The sequence below is a fragment of the Clytia hemisphaerica genome, unplaced genomic scaffold (assembly GCF_902728285.1).
Source record: "Clytia hemisphaerica strain Z4C2 unplaced genomic scaffold, Clytia hemisphaerica genome assembly, whole genome shotgun sequence".
NCBI lineage: Eukaryota > Metazoa > Cnidaria > Hydrozoa > Leptothecata > Clytiidae > Clytia > Clytia hemisphaerica.
This window is the reverse complement of record NW_027103978.1, coordinates 146,985-161,755: the sequence shown is the minus strand read 5'-3', so window position 1 is coordinate 161,755 and position 14,771 is coordinate 146,985. Positions and strand designations below refer to the sequence as shown.

Genomic DNA, 14,771 nt, shown 5'->3' with positions numbered 1-14,771 from the left:
GAATCAAAAATACTCAACTTGAGCTTATAAGTCTTTCCAAAAGCCCTTGAAAAGTTGAAAACCGGGGGCTTGTACGAAACCTAATTATTTTCCACCAAAGTTAACAACTAGACCCCCTGATAAAATACACCTGACATGATCTTATACATATCTTGAGAACGATTAAAACCGGGGGTTTGTACGAATTCTGATATTTCCATATAAGTTTATGAGAGGCTGATTATTTTAACATGGATAATCTAAAATGTAAGGGAAATAAAGATTGGGGTGAACCTGCTGTGAATCTAAACACGCCCCAAACTACGGACTAAAAAAGCACCAAGAGTTGTTTTTCAAACCAAATCTTTGTTTCAGAAACACAAAATTTGTGTTTACAGGATAAGGAATGAGTTTTAAGTTCGTCGAGCGAGAAGGAGAGCGGGAACTTCCATATAAGGAAAATTTGACCTAGAGATTTCTCCTACTTTGTTGAATTTGTTCTACTTCTACTTGTCCACCACTGCGTCTTTGTTTGAGAGCTATGGAGACGAGAGCGTAGTTTATTGGAGAGTTTCAGACTTAATTTTACTATCATCCTTTAAAACTGTCAAGAGCTACGTCACTTAAAAGGCTAAATTTTGAACTCTCCAAAATGGGATAAATCTAAAATAAAAACATGAAAATATACAGGCTTGTTTGATGAAGTAATGTACTTTTTGTAACTTTGAAATTTTTGAAATACTGAGTGTCCTAGAGAAAAAGCCACCCTCTTTGATGTGAGTTTTCGCTCATTTTTTAAGTTTTCTGAAAAGTATTTAGGCCATAACTTTTGATATAGTTGACCAAATTTGACAAATGACCCCTCGAAATTTAAGTTTATCCTTCCTCTTTTCAATGCAAAAGGAATGATTCTTTAATAGTTCATAGAACTCGAGAGATTTCACTTCAAAAAGGAAGACAATTATGAAAATTTTGTGTAAGATTTGAAACGCACTAAAAACTGCTGGAGAAAACCATCAAGACGTTCTTTAATAGAGTAGACTAGTTCTCACTATCATTCTAATTCAACATAATCATCGATAGGGAAATACTCAAGGAGTTCAGTTTTGTTGCTTGGGCGCTTTGAACTTCACAACCTTTGACATGTATCTTTTTAGCGTGTAAAATATTCGAGAGGGATTTACTGTTATTTAAGTAGGACAAAACAAGAATTGCTCAAAAATTACCATATTTTTGTGCGGTTCTGGGAGCTTCACCGAGTTTATGATGAAATATTTTCACTGTCTTTATGAGAAACAGAATGTGCGAATACGCGACAGAAAATTAAGCTGAAATGTTTAAACTTTAGAGTGTCCGAGGCTCTCAAGTATGAGTCAAAATGAAAATAATTTACCTGAAAACTTAAGTTTTGAAACTAAATGTTGGAACATTTTTGTCAGGTGATTCAGTTTGACTAAGGAAGGAAATATTAAGTTTTTGCAAATAGTAAAATTAGGTTCCTTTTACAAAATACTCTAAATAAGGGTAAAGCAGAATTTGGATATGAAATATATTGATTGAGAAAATATCTTGTTGTGACAATTTTGAGAATAGTTTTTAAGTCAAGATGATCAGGGAATGCCAAAACTAAACTTAGGACTTTTTTTGCAGAGGTTTAGGTAGGCTCCCCTATTTCGATTCTAAATATTGTAATGATAAATATTTGAAAATTAAATTCGGTTTAAAAAGTTCGTTAACAACACTGAAAACATTTCGTTGCTAAAGTTACAGAATGATGAATTTCCTAGTGAAGTTTTGGCACAATTTAGCTGGAAGCTTAGTGGTCCTTCTTGTAGTTGCTACATTGTTATTTTTTTTCTTAATGTTCTGTCCTTTTTTAGCTAAATTGATTTAGAGCCCTTTTCATCATTTGACCTGGGTTTGACCTTCATTTATTTACCGAAAAATATCGATTAAAATCTGTCCAATGAATTTGTCTAGACCATGTTTTCAGGTTTAAAATCTTAAGAAAAAAACTGTGTACTAGCGATGTCTTTCAAAAATCTTTAGATGAGCTTTTGTTGATTTTAGGTCCAAATCTTTTCGTAATCCTTGTGTTGAAATATTATTGATTTTAGGAAGCGATAACAAACAAAAATTGTTTCTGGATGGAAAATCCCTGCTTAAGCCTCACTGTGGAGCGGATAGGGAAAGTCAATATTGTGTTTATAATCAAAAAGTTTCTTTCGTTTGTTTAGAATCATAGGTTAGTATTGGAAATGAAAGTTACTTTGCAAAGAAGATGTCACGATATAGAGCAAAACGCTTTGAATTCTGAAATTCAAAAGGATTGGACAAATTAGTCTGATACGCGGACCTTAAGAAATATAAAATATTGAAGTGTTCTACTGAATTTCACTAAAAATATTTTAGTTGGAAAAATTTTAAATTTTGTTTGGGCTAATTTAGAAATTTTGACAATAAATAAAAAAGTAACTAAAAAGTCAGCGCTTAGGACCGACCGTGTGAAGCTCGATGTTTATACAAATTTGGCTGGTTTTTCATTTTCGCCAAAATTAGTTTTCTCGCTCGTACTCGCCGAGTTCCTTTTTCGATTATAGCTGCCCACCAAAATTTATTTCTCTTAAAATTTCATTACTTTTAATTTCAAATTATTTTTAAGACATTTTTTGAACGTGGCTTTTTATGAAAAAAGTTATAAAAAAAGTCTTTAATTAAAATATTACCGAATGATTAGCCAAAAGAAGATTAGACGGCGTCTATTACTAACACAGAAAGGTTGTCGATAATTTGGAAAGAAATTCTCTAGTGATATTTTAGTAAAAAAATTTGCTTGGGATATTTTATTTCAAACTTGTCTTTAAAATTTCGAGTGAAGAGTAATAAAAATCTTCCACGAATAATAATTTTCTTTCACCCGAAAACAACCAAAAAAAGGGTCAAGGACAAAAGGAAAGACATATTGAATTTTTAAATTTAAAAATATATTGTATTTTATACAAAATGAAAAAACAAAACAAAATAATAATGTGTATAAATAAACAAAAACGTATGCTTATTAAGCGCTACTCCAAGCAGCTGGCAAAGTGAAATTTCTCAAATCGAAATTCGAAGCGATGCGTTGAAACCACGGTTTGACGTTTTTGGGCAGCGAATTAAAATTGGAACGGTTGCTCAATAAGGCGGACAGGGTAGCAATGTCGGCAAGAGTGAATCGATCACAAGATAAATATTCTTGTTTACGCCCTAAGTGGGCGTTTAAGGATTTCATGGCCGCCTCTCTGACTTTGGTGCTTGATGATGCCAACTAGAATACAAAAGTTGAGAAAAACCTATTTGAAGTTGGTTTGGTAAATCGTCATTTTGAAAAGAAATTGAAAGGAGTGTTATTTCAATACACAAATTTCCTATTAGCAGATTCATGTAAAAAAAGGTCACAAAAAACGCCTAATTAGCTCTGATTGGCTGAAAGTTCTTGACATGAATCTACTAATAGGAAATCTGTGTATTAAATATTTCAGATCTAAAACAATAAATATATTCCAAAAAAAAGATCTTCATACCTGTTTTGCCATATCCATCATTTGATCGATGGAAGAAACCGATTCCATGTTGTTCTCGTCATACAAATCCGGTACCAAGAATCGGGTTAAAAATCGGGCGATATTGGTATCTCCGATAATTCGTGTTTGAAGCATAGCGGAATACATGACGCTTGGGCAGAACGGAACTTAACAAAATTAAAACAAATTCTGGTATTAAAAAACTTTGTGAGTGGCAAGACTCTAAACTAAAGGAAGGTGGTCTTAAGAATGAAAATGGCAATCATCGGTACAACATTGGAAAGCTGGTTTTGGAAAAAAGTTTGGGAAAAACTGTGCAGGACCTATTTGTAACGCCGCGTAGCAAAGATAAAAAATGAACTACGTATTGTTTGGAATACGCTGCGAGAAACAACTAGCAATCTTAGAGTTAAAGTCAATGCTTCAGAATATTTCCCAGCTAGAACTTTTTAGAACCAACAAAAATCTAGCCTTATTTACACCCCACCATGATGGTAGCCTAACTTTCCCCACTTTTAGTTCTTTTTGTAAGGTATCTTAACTATTGTATAATGATCCTCATTAAAATTGAAAAAGATCCCTTTGACATAAAAAACGTATAAACAAAAAAATAATTCCTCATACCATCTTTGATCATGATGGTAAGATAAACTTTAGCAGTGGTGGAGGTCCTCAATCGACCGGTCAACTCTCCACCGTATGGTTGCAAGATTTGGGCGGTGATGCTTCCCTCTTTACAGCTCGAATGAAGATGGGTGGGGAATGCCACTTCAACACCTACAGAAAGCGGAAATTTAAATATCATTAAAATTGTATCCTTATTAAAATAATATAATAACAAAGAAAATTTGGGCGGTGATGCTTCCCTCTTTACAGCTCGAATGAAGATGGGTGGGGAATGCCACTTCAACACCTACAGAAAGCGGAAATTTAAATATCATTAAAATTGTATCCTTATTAAAATAATATAATAACAAAGAAAATTAGTTTCCAGTTTTTGCCAGCACTTTTTCTACTCTATGTCATCCGGCAATTTGCCGGCTACTGTTATAACATTGCCAGCTTCACCAAACAGATAACCGGCAATTTGCCGGCAAAAACAAAGCCGGCTAGTTGCCGGTAAGAATTTTTTATGTCCTTTGAATCGCTTGTATGGTCACAAATAGCAAATTGAAAGAGAATTACCTCGTTTTCTAAGTAACTCTCCGATGAGGAGTGGTGAGAAGGAAGGATTTTGCGCAGAAACGGTGATGACGAAATCGAGAGTGCCCTCTGGTAACTGAACAGGTCCACTTGGCAGTGTTGATGCTGTTGACTGTAAAAAAGTTACGTGAAATTAAAGTTCTTGTAACATAAGGCTTCAAAATAATTTGTTGAAGTTTTTGTATGAAAAATGAAATGTACTTGGTGAAAAGTAAGACTAAAAGTAGAGTTAAATGATTGAAAAGGACTAGATAAGACGTTTACCTGAGAGCTTCTTGTGGTGCTTGAAGGGACGGGAACAGGAAAAGCATCGCCATAGTTATGGCCGAGTTGCAAACTCATTTGTTTGACCTCATTCTCAAGGTTGGCTAGTTTCTTGAGGATCAGAAGTTGTGTTTCTTCTAGTTGTTTCATCCTTGGGTTCAGTGTTTCCTGAAAATCATGAACAAAAACAATGTAATGAAAGAGAGACATTCATAGAATGTTGGGTGGGCCAAAGACGTATACAGATCTGTCAAGATATTGAAAGTTTACAGATAATAAGTGTTTTCGTAAATTGAAAATTTTGCACTTCTATTCTGCTTGTAGGATTGACCTTTTTGTCGTATGAAATTGTATGAAAAGGGTCTAATCACAATATCAAAAATATAAGTTACAGTTTAAGTAATATCGATTTTGAATACACAAATTTTGAACTAGAACTATTAGTCATGTGTACAACGATATGCTGTTGACACTCATTTGTTCTTCTTTGTTTCCAAGGAGGGTAGTAAAGTATTAAGTAAGCCCAGCTAAATGTGAGTTAGTGGTGCACGTTTGTCATTTTTGAAGATTTGCGAGTTTAGAAGTATGTTTAGCTGGGCTAAACGAACCTACTGAAATGGACAGTAGGTTTTAGTTTTTGACCAATATACCCATTTTTTATCTATTTTTCACGCTGAATCTGCTGGGAGCCTCAGATATTTAATTTTCAGACTTTGAAAAATCCGTTAGTAAAGGGGATTTTTGATAGGGGGATTCTTTGATAAGTTCGATTGATCAACTAAAAATTGATTCACTTGAAGACTGCAGGAGATTCGAATAGCAATTTTTTTGTCAATTCTACACCTTTCACAGGAGCATAATATCAAAAATTTGCCATCCTTTAAGGGGTGCCCTACGAAAACCATTTTTAAGATCTTTTCTGAATCTTCAGACGCTGGTCTATATTATTTCTGTTATACCAGACGTAATTAATCGAATCAAAAGTCCCTAAAATTGTGAGTATTCGATTAAGTTTGACAAAGTTTGACAACAAGAAATGTTCAACAAATACAACATAGCTTCAGCCAGGTTTCTAGCTCCACCCCCCCCCCCCAACAGAGTAAGGTCGCCCCAACAATGTAGCTCCCCACAAAAATTGCCTTGTGCTAGGTCCCCTAACACTTCAGTTCCCAAGATAAACTTGTGGGGGGGGGGGCACTCCAGGTAAGTGACCTATCAGACGTGTGGCCCTTAAGGGTAGGTTGTTTGGACTTTGGAAAGTGAACTGTAAGGGTTGATTTGTGAGCAAGTGGGAAAAAGTGCACTGTAAGGGTGTAAAATTTGAGAAAACACCAAATTTTGAGGTAAAATTTGAGAAATTTCAAAACATTTTGTGTTTACAAATCTTTTGCTTTTTATATTTGATTTAATAGTAAGATAAGAGATCTTTTGAAATTAGCTGAACAGCCCCCAGAGTCTTAGTCAGATCACCAAGGTCCCCCCAAATATTTTGGGCCTGGGGGCTAATCTTTAAAGGGCAAAATATTTCTTAGCCCCCCCCCCAAAAAAAAAAAGTAAGGGGGGATGAAGCTACGTACAACAAAAAATTACGTTTGACAAAGTTCAACAATAAGAAAAGTTCCGGAAAGTTGGCAAATAGTCCTTTCGATTAAGTATTAAGTATTATTTCAAGGATCAATACCAAAACTTAAAAAACTTAGATTGCTGATGTTTTTTGCGCCCGCTTGCAGAGGCCTGGAAGGGTTTTCTCAAATTATTGTTCCATTGAACTCAATAAAGTTTGATTAAGTTCGATTGATGTAATCAAACTTAATCAAACTTTTTTGAAGAATTTGAGAGTATAGACCCTTTTTCGTCTTGAATTGTATGAAAAAATACAGGAATTGTATCTTGAATTGTATGAAAAATACAGGAACGAAAAAGCTGTGGCTAGATTTAGTTGGAAAATATGCAAACTTACACAAAGATTTTAAAAAAAACAACAATGCGTCTTATAAAGAAATATTATAACCATTAGAACAATAAAAGATGGAATTTCTTAATCCAAAAAAAAATATTTACAGAACAGCAAAAGCCTTTTAGAAATTTGTTCTTAAAGACATAGCATATTCTGTTTTCATGCCATTAAAAAATTCCACGGAGACGGAGTACACACATCAAACTTTCAAAACACGCAAACTGAAAGCAGTAATTATGATGCCACACATTCTTTCACATGCAAAAAAATAATAAAACCGTCGTTTTGATATACAAGGTGAAGCCCAATACATTAGCAAAAGCCGCTGTAAATCAGGGGGTTCAGATCAATGTTTTGATTTGATCATTTGGCTGGTTCTATTCCCAGGAGAATAATTTACTATTTTATTATTTTTGTACTTTCGCTGGTGTTGGTGATTTTTCAGCTTGAGTTTATGTCAAATGTTATGGTTTTTTGAAGTGGTTGTTCTAAGAGATGAGCAAATATAATTCAAAGTTAAAATTTAAATCGAAGTAGGCTTTTAAATCAAAATATTCATATTATATTTTTTCATGAAAAAGATTTGTAGTGCAACACACACGATTGTCTGGAACGAAAAAAACCAAATTAGAAGCAAACGATGGAGCGTTTGACGTCACCCGCGCGGCAAGTTATTAATCCCATCGGGCGATGGGCGATAGCCGGTTAGGCGGTGGGTGTTCTCTAATTCTCCAATCGGCGTCCGGTCATTTTGAATGAAAACAAAAAAGTTAGAAAGGGCGCAGAAGGGCGCGCTATCAGTGACAATCAGTGAAAGTTATTGTGACATGTTATGACAGAAAGTATGATTGATAAACTTAATGAAGTTATCAAAACAAATTTTGTCGCTGTAGAATAAGAAAGCCGTATCTCCATTTTCATAATTTTCAGAAAGGTCCAAAAACTTCAAAGCTGTTAGTCTATTTCTTGGAGTTATATACGGCTTTCTTCTTCTAAAATGTATCCTTGATGCATCGAGACAGCCTTTTTTAGAAAAGAAATCCATAACTCTAAGAAATGGAGTCACAGGCACTGAAACTTTCTCAAAATTATGAAAATGGAGATACGGTTTTCTTATTCTACATGCAGCGACGATTGTTGTCATAGAGATTTAACAGTAAGTGAAAATAACAGATATCAACAGTCCCATGTTTTGACCAATTGTCCCAAGTTAGAGCAGTTGACGGTATTCGATTAAAATTTGACCACCAAATTAGTTGAACATTAATGAGACAGCAAAGTTCCATTAAATTCGACAAAGTTTGATTTAAAAAATACTGTTTGATATGGTTCGATTAATTACTTCTGGGTTATTTTATCATTCAAGCACGATTTGAGGTCAAAATCCCTCTTCAGCCAGTTACATCAATATGCCAAAAACACTTTGTTCAACCACCTTCACTTCAAGATAGGCCACCATAGAATGAACTTCCTTTTATATAGGATGAACCATATTCATGTGGCTTTCAGCCTTGCACTCCATCACAGAGGCTAATCAATTTTAATGACTTTTTTGACTAAAATGACCAAGTTAAAAATTTTAATTTTTTTATATTTGAGTATTAAAAAGGGGGGTTTCAGGGGGTACCCGATCCCGCAATTCCGTCAATTTTTTCTCCAATTTCCGTCAAACCGTCTTTAAATTGAACCAAAATTCTGTCACCGAAAATTCCTTTGAAATTCAATATTTTTGTCCAAAATTCTGCAAATTTTGAATATCTTTTACCAATTCCGAAATTCCGGAAATTTTTTTGCTAAATTTCGTTTTTCCGCACAAAAATTGTCTAATTTTCTGTCTCCGTCAGAGAACCCAATTTCCGTAATTCTGTCTAAATTTTCGCCAAATTCCGCCACTCCGTCCAAAAAAAGGGCCGATTCCGCTCCTCCGCCAACCATGAAACCCCCCCCTAAAATAGGGTGGACAGGCCAAAATTTTCCCCTCAATTTTTAGAAACCAAACTAATTTTATTTGAAAGTCCTTACCTTTGTGAGAAAAATGAGGGGTCATTTATTAGAATTGGTTAAGTATTCCCAAAGTTATTCCATTTTCAAAACACAAAAAAATCACCTTTTCAAAGAATCGCCTCCTTACACCACGCCAGCAAGAAATAATTTTCGGAAGCACCAAAATCGCGCCAAAAATGGCGGATGAAATCTAGTCTTCCAGTGTGGCGGGGTGTGGGGAGTTTTGCCGGTACGGTCTGAAAATCGGCCCGATGACTGTTAAACTTTAGCTTATCGCTAATGAGCTGGAAATGATAGCTAAAAACAAATTTCACCACTAGAAAGCTGAAATCCTCAGCTTTCAGATGGTGTATGCTGCTTACATGAAAAAATCCGCAATCTTGTTGAAAAATTGCAATTCCTTCTATTTTTTCAAAATTCCAGACAGCCTTTAGGTTTTCAAATAAAGCAGCATGTGATAGATTGTAGCCTAATCTTACCCTGGGTTTACTAAAAAAACCGCGATTGAAAAGATGAACCAGCTCAATAGCGACAGCCATTTGTTTGAATGTGGGTCGAGAATTTTCCGGTGCCGTGGTCAGCGCTAAATCGCGTTTTCACCTTGACGTCGAAAAACATGAATATCTTTGGAAAGAAAATAGATACCTGGATGCAGTTTTTTTTACTTGTTTCCCTGATAATTCCTGATTGATTTAAAAAAAAGAATGAACAGATTTGGATGATTCAAAGGTAAGTACTAATTCATTGAAGTTCATTTTTGTAAATTCTTCCTCGTTCCGCGCAAAAAATCCCGACGAGTGCGCACCCTACCTAAAAAGGCACACATTCAAATAATAAAGGTTTAAAATTTTTCTCTAGGCTAGTTAGTAAAATATCTCAAATAGGCTCTGTGATGGAGTGCAAGGCTGAGAAAGCCACATGAATATGGTTCATCCTATATAAAAGGAAGTTCATTCTATGGTGGTGGCCTATCTTGAAGTGAAGGTGATTGAACAAAATGCTTTTGGCATATTGATGTAACTGTCAGCAATTGTCTCTTAGCATTCAAAAAAATTTTACAGCGATGGAGCGATGCTACACAACATAATAATAGTATTCATCATAAAGTGAAACAAAATATACCGATTCGAGTCAATTTAAAATATTCACTTCCTCAGTTTGCTGATGGTGTGGTTTGCTGATGGATTCTTAAGGAAAGTGGCCTTTAATGATAACATTGTCTAATTGTTTTGTCTTCTACAAGACAGCCAACAGCCCCCCCCCCCCTAGGTACCCTAGATCTACTGAAACATACACAAAAATATAAAATCTTACATTTGACCCTGTGGTAGTTTCTTCACAGTGTAAGCTCTTCATTTTGTACATAATATCAGAAACTTCAATATCATCAGTCTTGTAAACTGGTTTCATTGAATACATTTCAGCTTGAACTTAACAGAAAACACGTGCAAAGGGCAGAAACGGTATCAAACAGCACTTTCAGCAGCTGAAACAAACGGAACACCGCTTTCGATTTTGATTTTGATCACGCTACTTTGGCTACCATTTTGTTCTGATACGTAAACTTTGCGGGCGGTTTTTCGCTGCTCAATTCGCGACACACCTTTGACGCCCCTATTTTCCCGGCGCCTTCGTATCTTCTTTCTGCTCTGGTGGCCTGGCTGGGCTGGTACCACTAACTCTAGATTATGTTATAGTCCAAGACGAGTTTCATCTAAAAGGGAACAAACGTGAAGACGGGAATTTTTTACGGGGTGGCTGTTGTCTTTTTCAAAAATTCGTCAGCAGAAATTAGGAAAAAAGGAAAAATCCTATCTTCTGCTGACGTAATCAGAATTTCGAAAATTTTTTTTTTCAAATGATCGCCTTTAGTGAGATACATCTTTGGTGAAAGTTTGAAGACGATTGGATAAACAACCCTTGAGAAATTCAATTTTTAGTTTTTATGACGTCGTCGATTGACGTCATAATCAGTTTTTGCGGCTTTTCGCGAAAATCGGCGAAAATACAATTAGGTTACACATCAGGTTAGAAACTACATCATAGTACCCTTCATGTTCAGTCATTTGTTTGGTCGTTTTCTGTCGACTAATGCGATATAAAAATTATGGTAATTTTAAGACATGCCATAACTTACCCGAGTATTACGCCAGCAGAAATAGTCTCAGTCACGACATCACGCAAACATGCGGTATGTGAGGTATCTAAAGAAGGCTTGTTGAAATTCTTTATCGTTATGATTCTGATAAAATCCAAGAGAGTTAATTAACTACGTTAGTTAATGAGTAAATTAAAATTACGCACAACCTCGTCCCCGTGTATAACAGGCTTTATTAACGTTACTTGATGCCCACAGAATATTATCTAACACTATCAGTAAGCATCAAAAAGCTGATAATATGATACGCAGGGAACGAGGTTGAATTACGTATATTCCGGGTTTAGATGCAGTTGGTTCAGACAACTTCTGCTTACGCTATATGCTTCTTATGTGTCCATTTCACCCCTTTTGTCATAAATAATTTAAAATATAATAACAGCAACGGCTATTCAAATAATTCATAAAATATCAATATCTTCAATTGAATATTTGACCTCTTTCACTCTATATCACGTAATAAAATTTACGAATTTATGCAAAATAAAACCATTTTCCTTTTTGCATAAACTGGGTTATTTTTTCTATCGTGAAAGTTTTTTATCAATTTCAAAGTCGAAATTTCTGCAAGAAACCATCTAAAATGGTAAGTAGATTTTGTGTGGAACATTGTATACGATTCTCCCAAAGCTATTAAATTTGAGAACAAAACTATTGATCAGGAACAAAGAAGGGAGCAATTTCACTTTCTCTACGTAACAGGAAAAAATCATCCAGATTTGACAAAAGTACTCTAACTCAAATCCAGTCCCTTAGTTCGCGTGTTTTATGCATGATACTGGTAGCGCTCACCAAATTTCCCAGAGCCATTGTTTCAAATCCAAATCAGTGAAATTAAAAAAGTAGCTCTGGGTACGAGAAAAATACCCTTTAATCTATTCTACACCTACTACATACCCACTTAACTGCTCTCGTACACAAGGAAAAGTAAAAAAAAATTGAGAATCCCCCCCAATGAGCTGTAAACAAGATTCCAACCAATCAAACAAGCGATATCCCATCTCCATTGGCATTCAGCTTCTTGATTTCAAAATAAATTCTCTCCGGGTGAAAGCCTTCGAACCCTTAACAATATCCAACCCTTATCTCGACCGAATCTACTGATAAACGTGGTAGAAAACTTTACTTAAATGTCATGAATGAAAAAGATCATGAAAATGGGGGACTCACCAACATTTCACTCTTTCTTTGATTCTAGTAAAACTCGCAAAAGTTAAAAAAAACTTTACAATTTGATGTTATGACCACCGCAAGCACACCATTTCAAGGTGTCCTAATTTTATACAGCATAATTGATTGGTATCATCCAATCAGATTACAGCTTTATAATGTTTACCCAAGTTCCTTGGTTTACCACTACTGTTTTTTTTCAGAATTTTCTCAACGCAGCCAGCGCATTGAACACTCAATTCAATGCTAATAACAACCATCAAAACAACAACAATGCGACAGATAATAATAACAACAGCCAGGCTGGTCAAATTGCTGCTGGTCTCCTGGGAAATCTTCTGAGTGGATCTGGATCAAATAACAACAACAACAACAACAACAACAACAACAACAACGCTCAAAACCAAAACAATGACCAAACAGGCAAGTTTTTAACACTTTATATTCGCAAGTTATGAAAATAAGATTTGCAAGACTAACTTTCCAGGGTATAACATATACTATACAATCAGCAAAGTCTCAAATAAATTCTCCGGTTGAAGTAAATCTTTTTGTGGCATTTTGTCCTTTGTACTCGATTTGTATATGTAATCGCACGATGGGTTATTTTTTCTTATTTGGCACGCCCTCAAAGAGAGCAATTAATCGTTAATTGCATCCTGTAGAGAGCAATTAATCGTTAATCACACTCTCCAATGCCGCGCCAATGTTTACAAAATTGATTTTAATGATTTTTCTTACATTTTTTTTGCATCGAACGTTTTAATTGCATTCGAAATTTATTTTGTGAGAAAGAAAATCAATAAACAACAATAAAAGAAAGACAAAAAGAGAAGAGAAAAATATAAAAATTTTAAGTGTAATTTCTGTGATTTACTTTCCTAACTGGGAAAAAGTAGTGACAGCCATTGTGCGATTAGCTCGTAATCACATAATAACTTGTACAATTCGAAAATTGCCCTCGTAATTTTTTGTTTCGAATTTTCCTCGTCCTTTTGGACTCGGAAAATTAATAACAAAAAAATCACTCGTGCAATTATATTCGAATTGCACTCGTTATCATGTGATTACATATACTAATCACATGATAACGAGTGCAATTCGAATATAATTGCACGAGTGATTTTTTTGTTATTAATTTTCCGAGTCCGAAAGGACGAGGAAAATTCGAAACAAAAAAAATCACGAGTGCAATTTTCGAATTGTACGAGTTATTATGTGATTACGAGCTAATCGCACAATGGCTTTCACTACTTTTTCCCACTTAGGAAAGTGAATTACAGAAATTACACTGAGAGTTTTGTATTTTTCTCTTCTCTTTGTGTCTTTCTTTTATTGTTGTTAATAAAATTTCTTTCTCACAAAATAAATTTCGAATGCAATCAAAACGTTCAGATGCAAAAAAAAAGTAAGAAAAAACATTAAAATCAATTTTGTAAACATTGGCGCGGCATTGAAGAGTGTGATTAACGATTAATTGCTCTCTACAGGATGCAATTAACGATTAATTGCTCTCTTTGAGGGCGTGCCAAATAAGAAAAAATAACCCATCGTGCGATTACACTCTTTTATGAAAATGTAATATGGACTTTAAATTTAATTTACGCAATAACCACTGTATATTTATAGGGCAACTAGCAGCTGGTCTTTTGGGCAATCTTCTGAGCGGAGGAATGGAAAACACAAACAATAGCCAAGGCAACCAGAATCAAAACAACAACAATGGAAATGGCGGACCAAATATTGATTTGTCATCACTGTCAGGTTTATTGGGTGGAATTCCACAGGTTCAACAAAAGAAAGCAACGATCATAGACCATATCGCACCTTTCGTGAAAATGTTGAGTCCGAAATGGGGTGATGTGATTGTAGGTATTCTAAAGAACTTGGAGCTAGAGAAATTGTTAGCTGCAACAAAGAATGAGGAAACACTAGAGAAAACTGTTAGAGAAGAAGAAGCAAAGTTGGAAAAAGCAGAAAATCAAAAATAGACCTTTTACGTTCAATTCTTCATAAATAATTTTGATCTTGTGAGCTCTGGGTCACTCACCGCTATTTTTATAATGACTATCTATATGGTTTAAAAAGATTAGGAGCCAAGCATTGGTATGACAAAACTTTTTTTACGTGGAAACCTCATCATAAAAAAACACTAGTAACTACTTGCAGTTTTGAATTTTTATAACAATGAAAATAGTATCGCAAACACCTAGCCTGAATATCCTGGCTTTAATGTTTCTGGTTTACCGTCTAATCTTCGTGTAGCCATTTCACCCCAATATCAGAGGGTAGTGCATGCATTTCTTGTTGATTCAATTATTGGGGGAGGGGTTGCAGGGGTTCGAAATACCGTTTTTCCCGTCAAATTTTTGGCTGAATCCCGGAATCCTGGAACATAAAAACAAAATATTAACACCGGCACACCGGTTTTTACGGGTTAAATACTGACAAAATAAATAAGGCTAGCTAATCA

At 35.0% G+C, this 14,771-nt stretch overlaps 2 protein-coding genes across 2 annotated transcripts; one reads left to right on the top strand and one right to left on the bottom strand.

Moving 5' to 3' along the window:
* Nucleotides 1–2,946: 2,946 nt before the first annotated feature.
* LOC136810854 (uncharacterized) lies at nucleotides 2,947–4,853 on the bottom strand. Its single transcript, XM_067067438.1, has 4 exons — nucleotides 4,728–4,853; nucleotides 4,167–4,319; nucleotides 3,543–3,709; nucleotides 2,947–3,286 (listed from the first exon to the last, which is right to left on the bottom strand). Exons 2-4 carry the CDS (start codon nucleotides 4,177–4,179, stop codon nucleotides 3,038–3,040), a joined length of 429 nt encoding a protein of 142 aa, XP_066923539.1. The 5' UTR covers nucleotides 4,180–4,319; nucleotides 4,728–4,853; the 3' UTR covers nucleotides 2,947–3,037.
* Nucleotides 4,854–11,626: 6,773 nt separating this feature from the next.
* LOC136810866 (putative uncharacterized protein DDB_G0275317) lies at nucleotides 11,627–14,517 on the top strand. The gene is made up of 3 exons (XM_067067457.1): nucleotides 11,627–11,714; nucleotides 12,502–12,721; nucleotides 13,928–14,517. Exons 1-3 carry the CDS (start codon nucleotides 11,712–11,714, stop codon nucleotides 14,287–14,289), a joined length of 585 nt encoding a protein of 194 aa, XP_066923558.1. The 5' UTR covers nucleotides 11,627–11,711; the 3' UTR covers nucleotides 14,290–14,517.
* The last annotated feature ends 254 nt before the right edge of the window (nucleotides 14,518–14,771 follow it).